The sequence below is a fragment of the Anomalospiza imberbis genome, chromosome 26 (assembly GCF_031753505.1).
Source record: "Anomalospiza imberbis isolate Cuckoo-Finch-1a 21T00152 chromosome 26, ASM3175350v1, whole genome shotgun sequence".
Taxonomy (NCBI): Eukaryota; Metazoa; Chordata; class Aves; order Passeriformes; family Viduidae; genus Anomalospiza; species Anomalospiza imberbis.
In genome coordinates, this window is record NC_089706.1 from 249603 (window position 1) to 265773 (window position 16171).

Consider the following 16171-nt stretch of genomic DNA (forward strand, 5'->3'; position numbering starts at 1 on the left):
CTGTAGCATAAACCAAATAATTTCACCCACAACTGTGATCCGCTTTGGTATGTTGTCTTGTTATTTTTGTGTAAAATGTTTCAAAACCTCTTGGTTTTTAAAAAGCAAACCAAACAAAGAAAAACCTTTTCAGACAATTACTGACCGTTTTTACAGTTTCAAGGAGAATAATTTAACTTGCTTTAACATTTTTTTCCTTTGCTTTTGCTCCAAATGGGAGGGGGGTGTGTGCTTTTTTTCTGTAAAATGGAAATGATTTCTTTTTTCCTGTGACTCCCCCTTTGAACTCAAGTCAGTATTTTGGAATTTTAATACTGTCAGTGCTTACATCTTAAGCATAAGTGAATCTTGCCCATTTTTACCAGTTCTGTCACTTACTGAAAATACTAAACTTCCTCCCTCAAGATAACTAGTAGGTTTTTCCCTTATTTCAGTTGTGCTACTGCATATGTCCTCCTGGCTGAGGAAGAAGCAACAACTATTGTGGATGCTGAGAAATATTTCAAGCAGGCTCTGAAAGCAGGAGAAATGATTTACAGAAAATCTCAGAACTGCCATTCCCAGAGCCCCCAGCATGAAGCACAGCTGAGTAAGGGCTTTGAATCATATGAACCCCTGGGTTTGTGTGAGCAGAAATGTGAAACTAAAGTTATAATTAGGAGAGGTAAGGATTGAAACTGATAGACTAATATTTTTTTGTCTTTGTAATCAGGAAGAGACACCAACGTATTGGTGTATGTGAAAAGGAGACTAGCTATGTGTGCCAGGAAACTTGGAAGAATACGAGAAGCAGTAAAAATGATGAGAGATGTAAGTAAAAGTGCTGAGTTAACAATTGTTTTCAATCACATTTTCCTAACTGATGGTTTTAAATTCATCTTGAGGCATCATAATTAATCTAATTGAATTATTTTCCCATGAATTTGCACGTGATTGAATGGGACTTTGTGTAACCTGGTCTGGCAGGAGATGTCCCTGCCCTTCTGCTATGGCAGGGGTTTGGAATGAGATGAGCTTTGACTGCTTCCAACCCAAACCGTTCTGTGATTTTATGAAATGATGCAGTTCTTTTCATGCTGCTTCCGTGCCACTTTCTAACACTCTGAGACAACAGAACATTAAAAACCCCTAGATTATTTTACTGATTTCTATTAAGTGTTTCAGTGATTCAGCTGCAATTCTGTATGTAATTTATTTCTCTTTACTGATTTGCAGTTGATGAAAGAGTTTCCTCTTCTCAGTATGCTGAATATCCATGAAAACCTCCTAGAGGCTCTTCTGGAGTTACAGGCTTATGCAGATGTCCAGGCAGTTTTAGCCAAGTATGATGGTAAGTGATGCCTGTTGGAAAACGTGGGTGTTTTTGAATAAGAGTATAAGTGAGGTGGGCAAGGGGTGTCTGTCCACAGGCAGGAGTCTACCCATGACCTCAGCAAGGTGAGCAGATTCACTTCATCAGTAACAAACACGTGCTTGTGGAGTGCAGGTCAAGTTCTCCTTTTGACTGCTGAGGTCAAATTTAGGCAAACTAAATTGCATATGAATTACTTTCTGTGTTTTAAGTTACTGCTAATCTGTAAAGAAATCCATGCTTCAATTCAAGGATTATTTTAATTAATCTCTTCTACATCCCTGCATATGCCTAAATTCATCAGCCTTTTTCAGCCAGCACATAGCCCTGTAAGTAATTGATGTAAATAAGCTGGAAAAGGTAGTTTTCCTTTTTGTCATCTTCCAGCCTTGGTCTTGTGCTTCTGTAATACTGAGGTTGCTTGTCAGAGATTAGCAGTGTGCAAACATGCTGCTGCCAGAGATCAAATGGTGTCGTTTACTTTCAGTTTCTGTCTCAATTAGTAGGTTTTGGATATTGTGTAAGTCTAAATAAAGGTTAATAAAGTATATACTTATTTTTTATTACCCTCAGTTTTGCCACCTGGATAGTACCCACTTCATGACTGTACAAAAGGCTGCTGTCAAAGCAGGGCCTTAAATCACCTTTGGAGTGGAGTGGAGCAGTATTTTATGGCAGTTATTGTAAAAGTTGTAGAGTTCTGTCTTAGGTCAATTCTTTATTGCCTCAGGGAATCAAAGGTATGATATTTGTGCCCACATCCTGTGCCACTTCTACATGGCCAGCCTAGCACCCTGTTCCCATTCCTTGATCCTCTTCTGGGTGTATTCTTTTTAATTTATGAAAACCATTTACACTTAGCCAAGTGCTTCTTTCTGTTAACACCAGGAATTGTGACACTTTCTTAGGAAAGCATTGCTGATTTTTTTCTGAGCATTTGGAAAAATGAGTAGAAACTTCAAAGTCCCTGCAGCACCCCTGTGTTTGGCTTGACCCAAGGGCCAGACTTGTAGCAAGTGATGGACAGGCCCAGGGCGGGATCTACAGAAAAAGCAAGAGCCATCTGACTATACACAACGTGGTACTTGGGAATTGGACCCCAGACTTTGTCTGCTTTTAAAGTAAACTTGCACTGAGGAGTGCTAACCTTCCAATCTGTAATCGTCAGCTGAAACTTGGCTTCAGATATGCTACAAAGCTACAACAAATAGAATTTTCCCCCATGGAAATGCGGAAGAACGGAAATCGCGTTTTTGTTAAAATTCATCTACCTGTCTGTAATGTAATTTTTTGCAGTCAGCTTCTGGCCAGTCCCTCAGTATTGTACAGAACTGTGTTAATGCACAGTTGCAAAATTAAGTGAAGATCAAAAGCTTACTTTAAGTCTTTGTGGTGAATACAGGACATACATTCTGTTCTTAAGTGTATTTATATGCACATTTCTCTTTGGATTCAGTTTCGGTGTGTTGGTACATTTAGAAACAAAAGGTGACTATCACTTAAATACAACTTTGTGTTTTCAATCTGAGACTGACTGGTGACTGTCAGAAAAAAGAAATTAAAAGCTTCTAATCACAGCTGAAATGTTCCAGATGTTAAATTCATTGTCTCCTATACCCAAGGAAAAATCTTTAACTCAGAGGATGTGGGTTTAAAATGTTTGTATTGCCTTAGAATCTTACAGCTTAATTATTTTATTTTATCACAGATATCAGTCTTCCCAAATCAGCAGCAATATGTTACACAGCAGCTCTGCTAAAAGCCAGAGCTGTTTCAGAAAGGTAAGCAAGGACATGTATGAAAACAATGCTATATCTTGGGTTCTGATGTAAAATATGAAGGAAAAAGGTCTAGATCCTTTATGTTTTAAAATTACTTCCAATCTGTAAAGAAATCTTTGCTTCGATTAAAGGATAATTTAAATTTTTTAGTCTTTTTTACATCCCTGGTTATGCCTAATTATGTAGCAATTACATTTCTAAGAGCAAGTTGAGTGTATTTATATATATACATATATTTGTGTGTTTAATAAAATACAATTTAAAACTACGTTTAAGCATCCATAAAGTTAGTACAGGGGAGGATGTTTTTCACAAGCCCGTGTATTGGCCAAGTGCTTTTGTGTAAATTCTGTTTTCAGTGTTTTGCTTGGGATTTGTTTTTTGGGGTGGGTGCAGGATATTTGTGGTAGCTGATGCTGGCATTTCACCGTGGTCTGAGCCCAGCTCCACCTCCCAGCAGGTGATGCTGTAGCAGGGAGCTGAAAGTCAAAGCTGAAAGGATCAACATGAATTTTCTATGTCATACGGGCATGGGTAACAGTGAAGATACCTGACTTAACGTGAACATTTTTCTCCTAGAGGGGTTTGTTTATCTTTCTTGATAAATCAGCCAATTTTTAATGAACTCTAAGCTTGCAGTGCAAATAAACATCTGGTTAGCATTTATTATTTATTATTTTTGTTCAAGGTGGGTTTTTCCTTTCAGGTTCTCCCCAGAAACTGCCTCTAAGAGAGGACTTAGTACAGCAGAAATTAATGCTGTGGAAGCAATTCACAGAGCTGTGGAATTTAACCCTCATGTTCCAAAGGTAAGAGTATTTTATTTCCTATTGGACCACTTGCAATGTATTCTGAAAAATACCATATTATAATATAATTTTGTTATTGGAGCCTTTCTAGCCCCATATTTTCTTGAATTTGGTTATAACTCCTGCTATGGAGTTGTTAAAAACATTAGTATTTATATCATAAATGTTCTGTGGCCAGATTTTTTTTTAATAATAGCTGATGTTTAAACAGGATGTTTTGCACAGAAATTTAAACTTCAAATTTCCTCACTCATTGGAAAATCCAGTAATGTATTACTGAAGGCCCTTTACTCTCAATAAGGATGGACAGTAATAAATATAAGTGTAGATATTTAAAGTAATAAAATAATCACAGAATGGTTTGTGTTGGAAGGGACCTTTAAGATAGCTCATTCCAGGACCCTGCTTCCAAGTCCCTAAAGCCAAATTAAGTTCTCCAAACAATAATCACTCTAATATTCCAAACCCCTTTATTCTGCTGGGCTTTCAACCATGGCTCCATGGTTACTGAAAGATCTGCAGTCACTTATTTTCTTCATCCACGTGTAAACAAGATAAAGGGTCTGTATCACCACAGGCTGTAATTTAATGTCTGGCATCAAAACACAGATTCCACAGAGCATTGGGTGAAAATTAAGTCTTGCATTGCTTTTTACTGTACTAGTGATGCTTTCGGTATGAACCTGGAAGCAGGAGCTTGGCTCAGTGCAGGGTCTAATCCTCTGCAAATGATGATGGAGCCCCAGTGGCTGCTGCTGGGGAGGCTGGAATGATCCGGCCGCTGCGTTCTGTCTGCCTGTCCAATCCAATAGAATGTGCACTGAGGAAGCTAATTGCTGGGAGAAATTGCTGCTTGTTTGCATGACTGATCAAGAGCGTAGCAAGTTCATTTCAGACAGTCTCAGACAGATTTTTCTTTAGCCTCTGCCTTTAGGGGCAGAAGATTATAATGCATTATCATAATCTAAAAGTTCTTTTGTTTTGGGAATCCTCCAGTTGCTTCTGGAGCCTCATATACCTTTTTAAAGAAGTTAGGGATCATTTCAAACATGCTGTTGTTAAAATGTGGTCTGTAGTTCTGCAGACAAATGCAGAAACCGATTCCAGGTTTCAGTAACTTCATTTTCTCTTCTAATTGTGCATCTATCCATTCTTCATGGGTTTTTTATTGCAACATTGCCTTGAGGCACCAATTGGTTAGATGACAGAGTAGAATTTTACTGGTGCAGGCTGTTCAGAAGTCTGAAATGTTTATGGTCAAAGCAAACAAGTGAAAAAGGGCAGAGAAGTGAAGCAACTTGCCCAGTGGATCACAGAGAGGGAAGAAAATCTGATCTTTCTATTTCTACTCTGTTCTATCCCATAGACTAAAAATGAGTGTGTAGAGCAGGAAATCCCTCTGTTCGCACATCGGATGAAAGTGATTGTCTTTGTTCGTAACATTTTGCATAAGGAAAATAAATTGTTTATCTTTGTTCTGCTTTTGCAAGGCTAGGGGTTGTTTGGAAAGTTAGAACCAGCTAGAAAAGTGGTCATCCTAAGCCATTTCAAATTAGGAATCTCTAACTGCATTGTGGTACTTTATGAAAGAATCTTTTGCAGTCATCTTCTGAATATCATAGAGATTTCTATTGTGTATAAAGACTTCAAAACCTTCAGTTCAGTTCTGAGACACCTTCAGTACTGACACCTTCCCTGTTTTATGCATCAACATGGATGTGAAAACCTGCCAGACTGGAATTTTTCTGTTTATGTGGTAACATGGGCTCAGAGAGAGCCAAAGCCTGGAGTTGAGCATTGGTGTGTTGTGGCAATACTTGCAGTGAGTGGAGCTTCACCACCACTGCTGGGTTTACATTCCCAGTTAGCATAATGGAAATGCGGGTACTGTGGAGAGCATGAGGAGTGGGGTCAGGGGTCAGATATTTGAGACCATTTTCCCACAGCAGTGCTGTGTGAGTGATCCTTTACTGTGTTAAAAAAAAAAAAAAAATTGAAGAGGATTAGAGAGGATTAGCAAGAATATTACCCTCCAGAGTGCAGGCCCAAGGCAGTGAGAGAAGAACCTAGCCAGGCAGCAAATGTGCTTTATTTGGCTGGAGCACAACCCCTCCTACATTCCTTGAAGAGTCTGAATGGGAAAAGTTAAGTCCTCAAACTGGATTAGTAAATAATCTCATAGTTTGTGGCATCTGCTGAAATAAATCGGTGAGTTAGCTGCATTCTTACACTTTGGGGGACACTCCAAGGAATTACCAGCTACGTTGATCAAAGATGTGGATTAACTTTGGCTGTTATTGAATGAGACACTATATGGTAGGAGAGGACAGCTCACAGGTAAATACTAGAGCTGAAACTGTCATTTCATTCTTGTAAAAAGTAGTCATCTGTTTTTAAAAGCTAAGTTCAAATGAATATCTGATTTTTTTAATGTACCATGAGAAAATATGGTACATTTAAAAAATTACATGTTGTCTGTTGCAAAGAAATAGGAAATGATTCGTCTTTGTGTTCTTTGACCCCTCTGAGCATCAGATTTTCTGCTGATAGAGGGAGAGGGCTGAAATTGAAAAAATATGAAATCAAAGATACTTTGTGGTAGGCCAGTAAGACCACATGAAAAGATTTTCCTGGGTTTGGTTTATTATTCTTCTTTTGGTTAGCACCCTGACACTTTCAGGTTTGCTGCTCATACTTCAGAGCTAACAAGTCCTCAACCACCTACATTAAACTTTTAAGTGATGAAGTAATGAGCAAAAATACTGTTGGTTTGGGATTTTTTATCAGCCTAAATTTGTCCCTCATTGGTGTTGCACCTGCAGCCTTATACTTAATGTCTGTTCCACAAGAATGTATTTTTATTTGTCTTACTGAAGCTGTATGTTTTTTCTTGGGTTTGTTTTTTTTTTTTTGTGTGTGTAAAAGCCTAATTTAAGAGTCATATACACAGGAGTGTGTTTTGCTGCTTTTCATTTCTCACTTAGTGCAGCCTGGCTGCTGTTTGGTAGAAGCTGACCCTGGCCCCTTCTATGCTCAGTTAGGCCTAAAATGATCAATTATTTTTCACAGCCAAAGGTTTTGGAATGTTCTGTGTAACCAGGTGTACTTTCCATTTTTCCTTTCAGTATTTACTAGAAATGAAAAGCCTAGTGCTGCCTCCAGAGCACATTCTGAAGCGAGGGGACAGTGAGGCAGTAGCATATGCTTTTTTTCACCTCCAGCACTGGAAGAGAATAGAAGGGGCTCTAAATCTACTGCACTGCACATGGGAAGGCAGTAAGTATCTCCTTTTTTTTTTTTTTCTGTACAGTAGACTAGTATCTCTGCCTTTACCTCCCTCAAACATGATTGGTTCTCTTTGTGAGAAGCTGGTTGCCTGATTAGTTACAGATCTAATGTCCCTCACCCTTTTTGCAGCATTTAGGATGATCCCATACCCATTAGAGAAAGGACATCTTTTCTATCCCTACCCGAGCTGCACAGAAACAGCAGATAGAGAACTGTTGCCAAGTAAGTGGTTTCTAAGCAGTAATAATAATAAAACACAGGCTAAGGACGTATTCAGTTTGTGGTATTCTGTATTTACCTTACTGTGATTTTTTTAGTTTGAGCTTCCTGTGAAGGGGATTCAGCTATTTGTTGATGTCCCTCCCAACAGATCCTGAAGCACTTGACTTGTGTGTGTGGTAAATGTCAGCTTGATGCAGTAATAACCCAAGTCCTTCAGAGATGAAATCTGTGTGTGGTACATTCAGACTGAGTCTGGCCAACCTTGAGAACAACAAAGTTGACCGTTTGTTAAAAATTGCTTTTAAAAGAATTCATGGATTTGACTGCTGTTGTAGCAAGGAATCAATCCATGGTTCCAGTCCTGCGTTGGGTATCCAGTAAAACCTGTCTGTGATCTTACAGAGGGTCTTTGGTTAATCTGTAGCTTCATAGAACTTGTATTGCTTTCTGTCATTAATTCAGTGGTCTGTATTTATCTGCTGGCTGCCTCCTGGAACTTTTTCTACATGTATTTCTATGGATTTATACCAACATTTGATACTGAAAAGTAGGTCTTATCCAGCTGCTCTTTGCTTCAAGGTTACTTTATGCAGTGATGAGCCTACATGGCTTTTTCTACAAATAGACTATATCATTACTGCCTGTACTCATGATATTTAGGAAAATAGCATTAATTTAGATTAGAATTGAGCTGTTAATTATACATCTTAATTGAATTCCTTTGGGGTTGAACTTCTATATCTTGAAGAAACACAATTCCCCTGGGACTGGAAGGGCTACTGCAAAAGCACCAGCAGCCCTACAGAGACCACAGCTGTGGAAAGGAAAACTGCACAGACGTGTTTCTATTTAAAAGCCTGAAGTTATATTTAAAATGTGTAATTTAAATTTGCCCCCAGACTGCTTTAAATTACTCATTTCTCACTTATGCAGGATATTGCACAAGGAATTCCTTGGTTAGCAACTAACCCTAAATTGTAGACTTCCCAGCATAATTAAACACCAACACATGCAGATATTTCAACAGGATCACTCACGCATTCCTGTTTTGTTTTAAATATAGAACTACCTATAAATAAAATCATCTTAACACTTTTATTGCAGTACTTCTTCGAGAAATCTTGACACTTAATTTTAAAAAAAATTATCTATTTAAAGTAATGTTGACCAAATCAATGATTCAAAAAACCTGGATCGGTCTGATGGGTAACGCTTCTCAAATGTCTGTGAACGTATAGAATTAGCTTTAGTTATCTTTACCTATTTTGAATTTGGTTTTAATTTCCCAGTGTAGGAAAAGCTACTGCAAAAAGAATTAATTCCTATTTTTTAAACCTTTTCCTAAATTATATTGCTCCATGTTTTAGAAATGAGGTGAGTTTCTGTATAGTATGAATCTCTGGGTACTATTAACATCTCTGATGGATGTTATACATGGCTCTCCAAATATTCTATGTAATTGTGCTCCAAAATCATATCATTAAAACCAAAACAAACCCTGAGCACTTCGCCATTAATGAATTGCAAGAGCACAAGACATTTTTGCTGGGTTTACTCTGCTAATGGTGCTTTAATGTGCTAGCATTCAGAAGCAGTAACTGGGAGGGTAAAGTGTCGTTTTCCTCCGCAGACTTCAGTTTAAGAAATAATACAATTGTATTTTCTCATTTTACCAAAAAAGGCTCATTTATAATTTTCAGGTTTTGTTAGATTTTAAAAACAGCTTGTCAAGAAGGGCAGTCCTTTTATAATTACTTATGTCTATAGAAACTATTTTTTTCTTCATATAAAAATCTTCTAAAATCATTAGATAGAAATCAGAGCTGGAGGTATCCAGAGCCAGTAAGTAATTGCAAATTCACCCGGCAGGTCCTCGGTGAGTGACCAGTAGTAGTGTTGTGAGTGCTGAAAGCTCCACATGCCACCCTTAGCCTGGCTAATCACCTGCTTTGGATTTTGTTACCAGTGATTGGAAATTGCAAGGAGCTGTTATGTACAGAATTTATAACCCCGTCCTGGCACTGTTTTCTTTGAGGTCTGCTCTGTCATCTGCTCCGAACAGATTTACTGTAGTCTACAACCAGAAGTCTTCAAGCAGTACTAGGAAATAGATGTGTATACAGCATGCTGGTTGTTTGGTACTTGCTCAGCTTCTCACGGGGTGTGGAGATGTGTTGTTCTTTTCAGGATTGGAGCTCCAGAGAGTTGAAAAGAATCTGAACTGTTTTGGTTGGTTTGGGTAATTTTGGCAGCTTGGGAACTTTACAGGTGTTCCCTCTGTCCTGTTAGAAAAGTAGGTACCAAAAACTGAGCCTGATTAAATACTTCGAAAAGGAAGTCCATGCAAGTGAAAAAGAAGACTGGGAAGAGAATATTAATAATGAAAACAAGCATGTGATGTAGGGGAAAATTTTTTAAGAAGTTAAACTACTGGAACCTAAGATGTGCTGCGGAAGTCTTTCCTTCTGAAAGTCCAGAAATGAGTTACAAGGCCACAAATAATTCAGAAAGCAGTCCTTGATTATCAAATATCAACATTCTTCATTTTTTTCCTTTCAGCATTTCACGAAGTCTCCGTTTACCCCCAGAAGGAACTTCCCTTTTTCATCCATTTCACAGCAGGCCTGTGCTCCTTTTCAGCCATGCTGGCCCTCCTTACCCACCAGTTCCCTGAGCTGATGGTCATTTTTGCAAAAGCTGTAAGTACTGGCTCTCTCATGGGGCTTGCTAAGGTATCTTGTGGGTTTTGGGGAATTTTGAGGTCCAGGATGAAGTAGCTTCTAGTTAATCTCATACTTGTGGAGTAGAAATTATTTTTTCTGCTTTTATAAGAATCTTGGTAGTGACAAACTCATGTTGAAGTTTGGGCAAAACGTCTACTTCGACAAGAGGTTAACTCTTACTATTACATACCTTGGCTTTGATTTGCTCTGTCATGGTTAGAGAGCAGCATTTCAGCACCAGAGAAATTTTTCCACAGAGCACTCTGGTGAGTTTGGATTTTATCCTTGGGGAAGTGCATGACTGCAGTGGGAATGAATTCGTTGAGTGGAGACTTTAGGCAAAGTGAGTAAAAGGCAGGCTCAACTGCAGGCAAACAGGTCTCTGCAAGCATTGAAAACCCACAGCATGATGTAAATAGAATGGATGAGAACAGGTAAAGTAACTGGTGACTTCAACCAGATTCAGAGCTGAGTTTAGCTGTCACTTAACCTTTCAGGAGCTCAGCCAGTGGTTGTATATCTCATCTGGTTTCATTTACTAGATGGAGAATGTGTTCAGTGACCACATTCCGTCATTTGAGTACCTTTTCCAGGATAGAAGTTGGATTCATTGGTAATAATGTGTGATGCTTTAAATGTGTCTTAAATATGTCTGTTCCTGTGGGTGCCTTCTGTGCCTGTCTCTTTTCTCCCTCTCTGCCCTGCTCTTTTTAGGGTTTCTTTCCCTTACTTATTTGTTAGCATCTGCTGTCTGTAACCTTGTCATCTTTCCCTGGATTCTGGAAGCTGAGAAACAAAGTGCATAGACAGCTTCCTCCTCCAGCTACTCCAAGCAGTAAGTTTGGCCTTTACTGAACTGTGGATCTCGTGCAGTGGAGTGGAGTGGCAAATAAAGAGCTCTGAACTCTTAAGGGAATCATTTATTCTGGCTTTGCTAGTCAAAATAGAGGGTAAAAGACATTTGCATCCTAGCTGGTTTAATGCAACAGGTAATGTTGGAGACCCAGGAGGAAAGCCTTTCTTTTTTAAGAATATTTTGTTCCTAGAAGTGTTGGCTTTACTAGTGAGCCCAGTCTAGTGTCCCAAGTCATGCAGGTTGGAGAGTGGGGCCTCATTTCCACACAGTGGTGTTGTTCTTTATGCTGGAGAATGTAGTTGGACATGCCAGTGACAGATTTCAGTGCTGCTCATAATTGGCTGGGTTCATAGTAACTAGGGGCTAACTATTTGTTTGATTAATTCTGTAAGGGCTGCATTAGCAAAGTTGTATGATTTCCAAAGAGATACAAGGTCAAATGTTATGCTAACAAAGAATTGCACGGTGAAGTTCTCTCTGCTGGGTTTCTTGAACCAAGACAAAGAAAAGACTTTGTACGATTGAGTTGGCTTTGCAGTTAGGATGTCCAGTGACATGTCCCAATGGGGGGATAAAACCTCCCAGGGTTTAGTCATTTGGCAGTGTGTTTACTTTGTTTATTTTCTTTAGGAAAAGATGGATAGTGTCTGTTTAGCTGAAAAGATAGATGATCAAGAAGAGTGTGCATTGCCACAGCATTCCCCCAACCAAATCAGAGGTAGCAGGCACAGACAGAGGTGCTCTTGACACTCTCCGTGGCAGTTTATTATCAGCAAAAGTTGAAATTGTGTAGTGAGATCATCCAGCAAGAAGGGAATTCTGTGTTATTCTCTTGAGATTGACAGCTGAGAAGGAAATACTGGCTTCCAGTATTCTGCTATTTTAGCTAGTATTGATGTTGACTCTCAATCATACTCTAATGATAAAAATTCTTCCACATTTTACTTATTAGATGATGGTGCTCATGATTCAATTCCTGGTGTTTTCAGAGGGATTCAGAAAACTTGTAAGAAACAGTGATACTCAACATCAAAGTAACATTTCTGTTTTTATTGCTCACAAACAGGGGTGTTGCAACTGGATGACTTAAAAGGCTCCTTCCAACCCAAACCATTCTGTGATTCTGGGTTTTAGTTAATAGATTGCTTCAGTAGTTTTACTACAGATAATGCTTTGATGGCTGCTAACACTTTATACATACTCTCTTGTCTTCTGGAGGTCTGTAGTAGTAGCTTCTATTTGAATTTTCATACCAAAAATGGATGATTATCTTCTATTTAATGATACCAGCCTTTTCACTCAAGCATACTCTAATAAAGCAATTATTATTTGTTATATTGAGCATTATATCTTCAAGTAATTCCAGTACTTCAGGCTTTTAAATTATTTTTTCCTATGTATTTCATTACTTCAAATATTTTTCATCTGACTGTTCTTTAACTTATTAAATATAGTAATTTGAGATAATAAAGTTCTAGCTGGTATATCTAGAGTGCTTTGGCTGTAGATAAAAGCAATGCCAAATGTATTTCCAACTCTTGAATTTCCAAGAAACCTAGAACACAATTTTAGGAATGGCAATTGGAAAGTATTGTGTATATGGAATTTTTCACTGTAAATCTCCAAGCAGTGACTCCTTAGATTACATTTCAGTTACTTCTTAATCAAACTCTTTCTCCAGCAGTTGAATCCACAGCAAGCTAAATGCCTCAGAAGGGGTTTAAGAAGTTGAATACCTTTCTATGGACTTGAAAAGTCTGAGTTTACATATTTTCATTTGTTAGTGCTTGAGTTTGTTTCCTCCATAATAAATCACAGGGTAAACCTTGGCAAATTGCTAAAAATATTCCAAGTGGCCAAAAATCACAAGGAAGCATTTACTAGTTCCAATGTATACAGTGTGATCCAGCATCAGCAGCGGCCGGAGCGCTGGCACCGGCTGCGGGAGCCGCCGCTGCCCCCGCGCTCCCAGCCCTGGGGGCCGGCGCCGCGGGGATTTCGGGTGTCTTGCACGGCTCGGGGGCTCTGCAGGTGCTGGGGACTGCTGCTGGCAGGACACTGAGCGTTTACTGATAGGGCTAGAGCCCGTGAAATAGAGCTAGAGCCCGTGAAGGTGCCCGGGGAAGCTGTGGCTGCCGAATCCCTGGTGTGTCCAAGGCCAGGTTGGGTGGGGCTTGGAGCAACCTGAGATAGTGGAAGGCATCCCTGCCCTTGACAAGGGTTGAAATTAGGTGATCTTTAAGGTCCCTTTCAACCCAAACTATTCTAGGATTCCGTGGTAACTGTGTGAGTTGGTGCCGGTGAGGACAGTGGAACAGGCAGTGGCAGAGGATCCACAGGAGCTGCAGGACCAGCACAGGTGCTCCCTGGGCCTCACTGTTTGTATCATTCAGATTTCTGGTCTCTTGGAGAATCACACTGGTCTTGATCATCAGACAGCTCTGTTTCTGAAATACCTGCTGTTTAGATTCTTCACAGTAAGTGACAGGAGGGAGGAAGGTACGCAAATGACGATAATCTCAGCTGTCTGAAGAAGCTGAAAAATACTGCTAGATAAAACAACTTCATCAAAATGTCAGACAAAAGGTTCTGATTGTTTTTTCATTCAGTATGAATTTTTATTTTTTAATAATTACATAGATGGAGGACTTGGGTGAATGTGTATGGTCTTGCAAAAGTGAGATTGCACGGTTCCTTCTGCAATACAAAGACACCAAGAAGTCTGTGAAGAGCACCAGTGATGCAGAGTGATAGCAGGCACTGTAAACAGATCTCAAAAGGTCCTGGAAACAGTCGACATACCTTCATAGAATCATGGAATGGTTTATGTGGGAAGGGACCTTCAGGCCCATCCAGTTCCACCTCCTGCCTGTGGGCAGGGACATCTTCCACTATCCCAGGGTGCTCCAAGCCCTGTCCAGCCTGGCCTTGGGCACTTCCAAGCATGGGGCAGCCGCAGCTTCTCTGGACAATTCAAGCAGATCAGTCCCATCTTTTACATTGGAACCTTATGTTACTGGAATAGACCAGTGTATATTATTATTAAAGTACTGAAAAAATAGTGCAGCAGTGTTCCTGCTGTATCCTACTGAAAACAACTTTCTTTTTCAGGGAATTGGACAAAATCCTAAGACAGTCCCTGTTCCAAAGTGGTTTAAATGGATTGCTTGATACTTTCACAACAAAGAAGGAAGTCATGGGATTTAAATTAAAAATTGGCTAATTTTTATGATTGCAAGATTAGGAGTAAACATTTTTCATTCCGGCTGTTCCCTAGCTCCCTGTTGGAGGATTCCTTGCCATTTTGTCTGTGGCAGCCGTCTAGGGACAGAAAATAGGGCAAAGCAGAGCCGTGTCTGGAAAGTCCTGCTTTGTGTGACACTCTGCTTTACTTTAAGAACAAATCCCCCTACCACTTTCCCCAAAGCTCATTAAGTGAGACTGGAGAATTAACTTTTTAGCCAGCTGCTGAACTTTTCATATTTATAAACACTTGAGTCTTTTGCTTATCTAAGAGAAAATGTGTATAGTTTGGAGATGTGCACTTCCCTGCCAATGTGTAATGAGTGGTTCTACACTTGGTAGAGAAAAAAAGCCTGAAGTTTCCTGTCAGAGCTGAGTGTCGATGCCAAGGGCAAAGGTTTCTTGCCTTGCTAATCTACATCTTAACTCATGCACTTAATGTGAAGGTGCCACACGCTAACAGGCAGGGAAGAAGCCCACTGCAAGGAAGAGCGCCTACACTGCTGTGAATGTTATGTTTTAAAAGCTTTTTTAATGTAATATTTGAGGTTATGATAGAAGCCAGGAGGGCCAAAGTAAAACTTTCAAAGTAAATGAGTCCTGTTGTTGCTAACTCGTGAAATGAGGGTTTGCACAAGGATAACCTGAGTGCCAGTGGAATATCTGGGGGATGGGTTGAGAAGGTGCAGGGGAGTTTGCACGATTTGTTTTAGCCTAATCTTACTTCTGGGACTGTTTAGATGGCATCTAGAGTATGGATCCCGTCTGGAAGCACAGACTGGTCTTGGTGGATGGGCTGTTCCATTTGAGTCAGTGACCTGTAAATAATCTATGCCTGAATATTGGAAAAAATCAGGTGATCTTTAAGGTCCTTTCCAACCTAAACAGTTCTGTGATTTCTGAAAATCCAGTGTCCTTTGCTCTCTAGTCTGTTCAGCCCTGAAGGCACGGTGCTGAGCAGCTGGAAGAGTTGTAGTCTGGAGGAATGCCACGTTAACCCTCGTGCTTCTGCCCAGGTGCTGCGGGTGCTGTGGCCAGTGGGTGCTCCCAGCGTTCTGGCCTCCAGCTGAACGGACTGCGCCAGAGGTGAGTGGAATGGGGGCTTCTTCTGTGGGTCTTCGTTAATATCTAACCTTTACAACAAGCCTGTTTCATGGCAACAGCAGTGAAGGGGTTGGAATTCTGTTGCGCTGAGGGCAAAACACAGGGTGGGTTTTGCTCATACCTTGAGTCTGCAGAAGGAAGTTGGTTTGGAAGCTGACCCGATTTATTGCTGTGTTCTGTTTCTTCCAGCGCTTTGGGACTCTTCTTTCACCCTTCATCTTCACCATGGAACACATTGAGGACCTGCTGCTGTCCAGCCCCTGGCATCAGCTGACTAGTGTGACTGGCTAGTGTATTTTCCATGACAGTTTGGTTTTATTCTTGTGAGCCTCAACTTGGAGGTTGGCTGACCCTCAGTGGTGGGAGCCAAGGAAGAAATCTGGGCTCTTCAAACTGATATCCTTGACCGGCTTCCATGCTGATGGTGCTTAACATGTGAATTTCTTCTTTGGCCTTGATTTGTAATCATCTAAGAAAATAGGTCTTGTTGAGCAATAGTTTATTGCTCTCTAAATCACTTGGACAACTGGAAGCTCATACTTCCTCTGTAAGAAAGGAGAATACACAAACTGAGCAGGTGTTTGGAGTACTGATGCTTCCTTCTCAGCTGCAGATGCACCAGATACTTGGCTTAGATTTAATTTCATAAGCCTTTTTCAAAATATTTGTTAACAGCAAAGTATGGTTCTGCTTTCTTTATTAAAAGGTTGCTACTTAACACATTGAATTTGTTGACTTCTTAAGTGTCTGTTAAATATAGATTACAATGTGCAAACAAAGATTTGTTGCTTATG

The 16171-nt window shown here is 39.9% G+C and overlaps 1 protein-coding gene across 7 annotated transcripts in view; it reads left to right on the top strand.

The window, feature by feature from the left end:
• ST7L (suppression of tumorigenicity 7 like) overlaps nt 1-16095 on the top strand; it is a 22883-nt gene extending 6788 nt beyond the window's left edge. Inside the window, exons 7-16 of one of the 7 annotated variants that reach the window (XM_068173421.1) lie at nt 435-589; nt 713-810; nt 1216-1330; nt 3060-3132; nt 3821-3941; nt 7067-7217; nt 7359-7451; nt 10011-10150; nt 15290-15359; nt 15567-16095. In XM_068173421.1, coding sequence (XP_068029522.1) covers nt 435-589; nt 713-810; nt 1216-1330; nt 3060-3132; nt 3821-3941; nt 7067-7217; nt 7359-7451; nt 10011-10150; nt 15290-15343 — 1000 coding nt within the window. In that variant the 3' untranslated portion in view covers nt 15344-15359; nt 15567-16095. Of the gene's footprint in view, nt 1-434; nt 590-712; nt 811-1215; nt 1331-3059; nt 3133-3820; nt 3942-7066; nt 7218-7358; nt 7452-10010; nt 10151-11660; nt 12918-15289; nt 15360-15566 lie in introns of those variants that run through there. The other 6 variants (XM_068173423.1, XM_068173425.1, XM_068173424.1 and 3 more) reach the window with 6 other exon arrangements.
• The last annotated feature ends 76 nt before the right edge of the window (nt 16096-16171 follow it).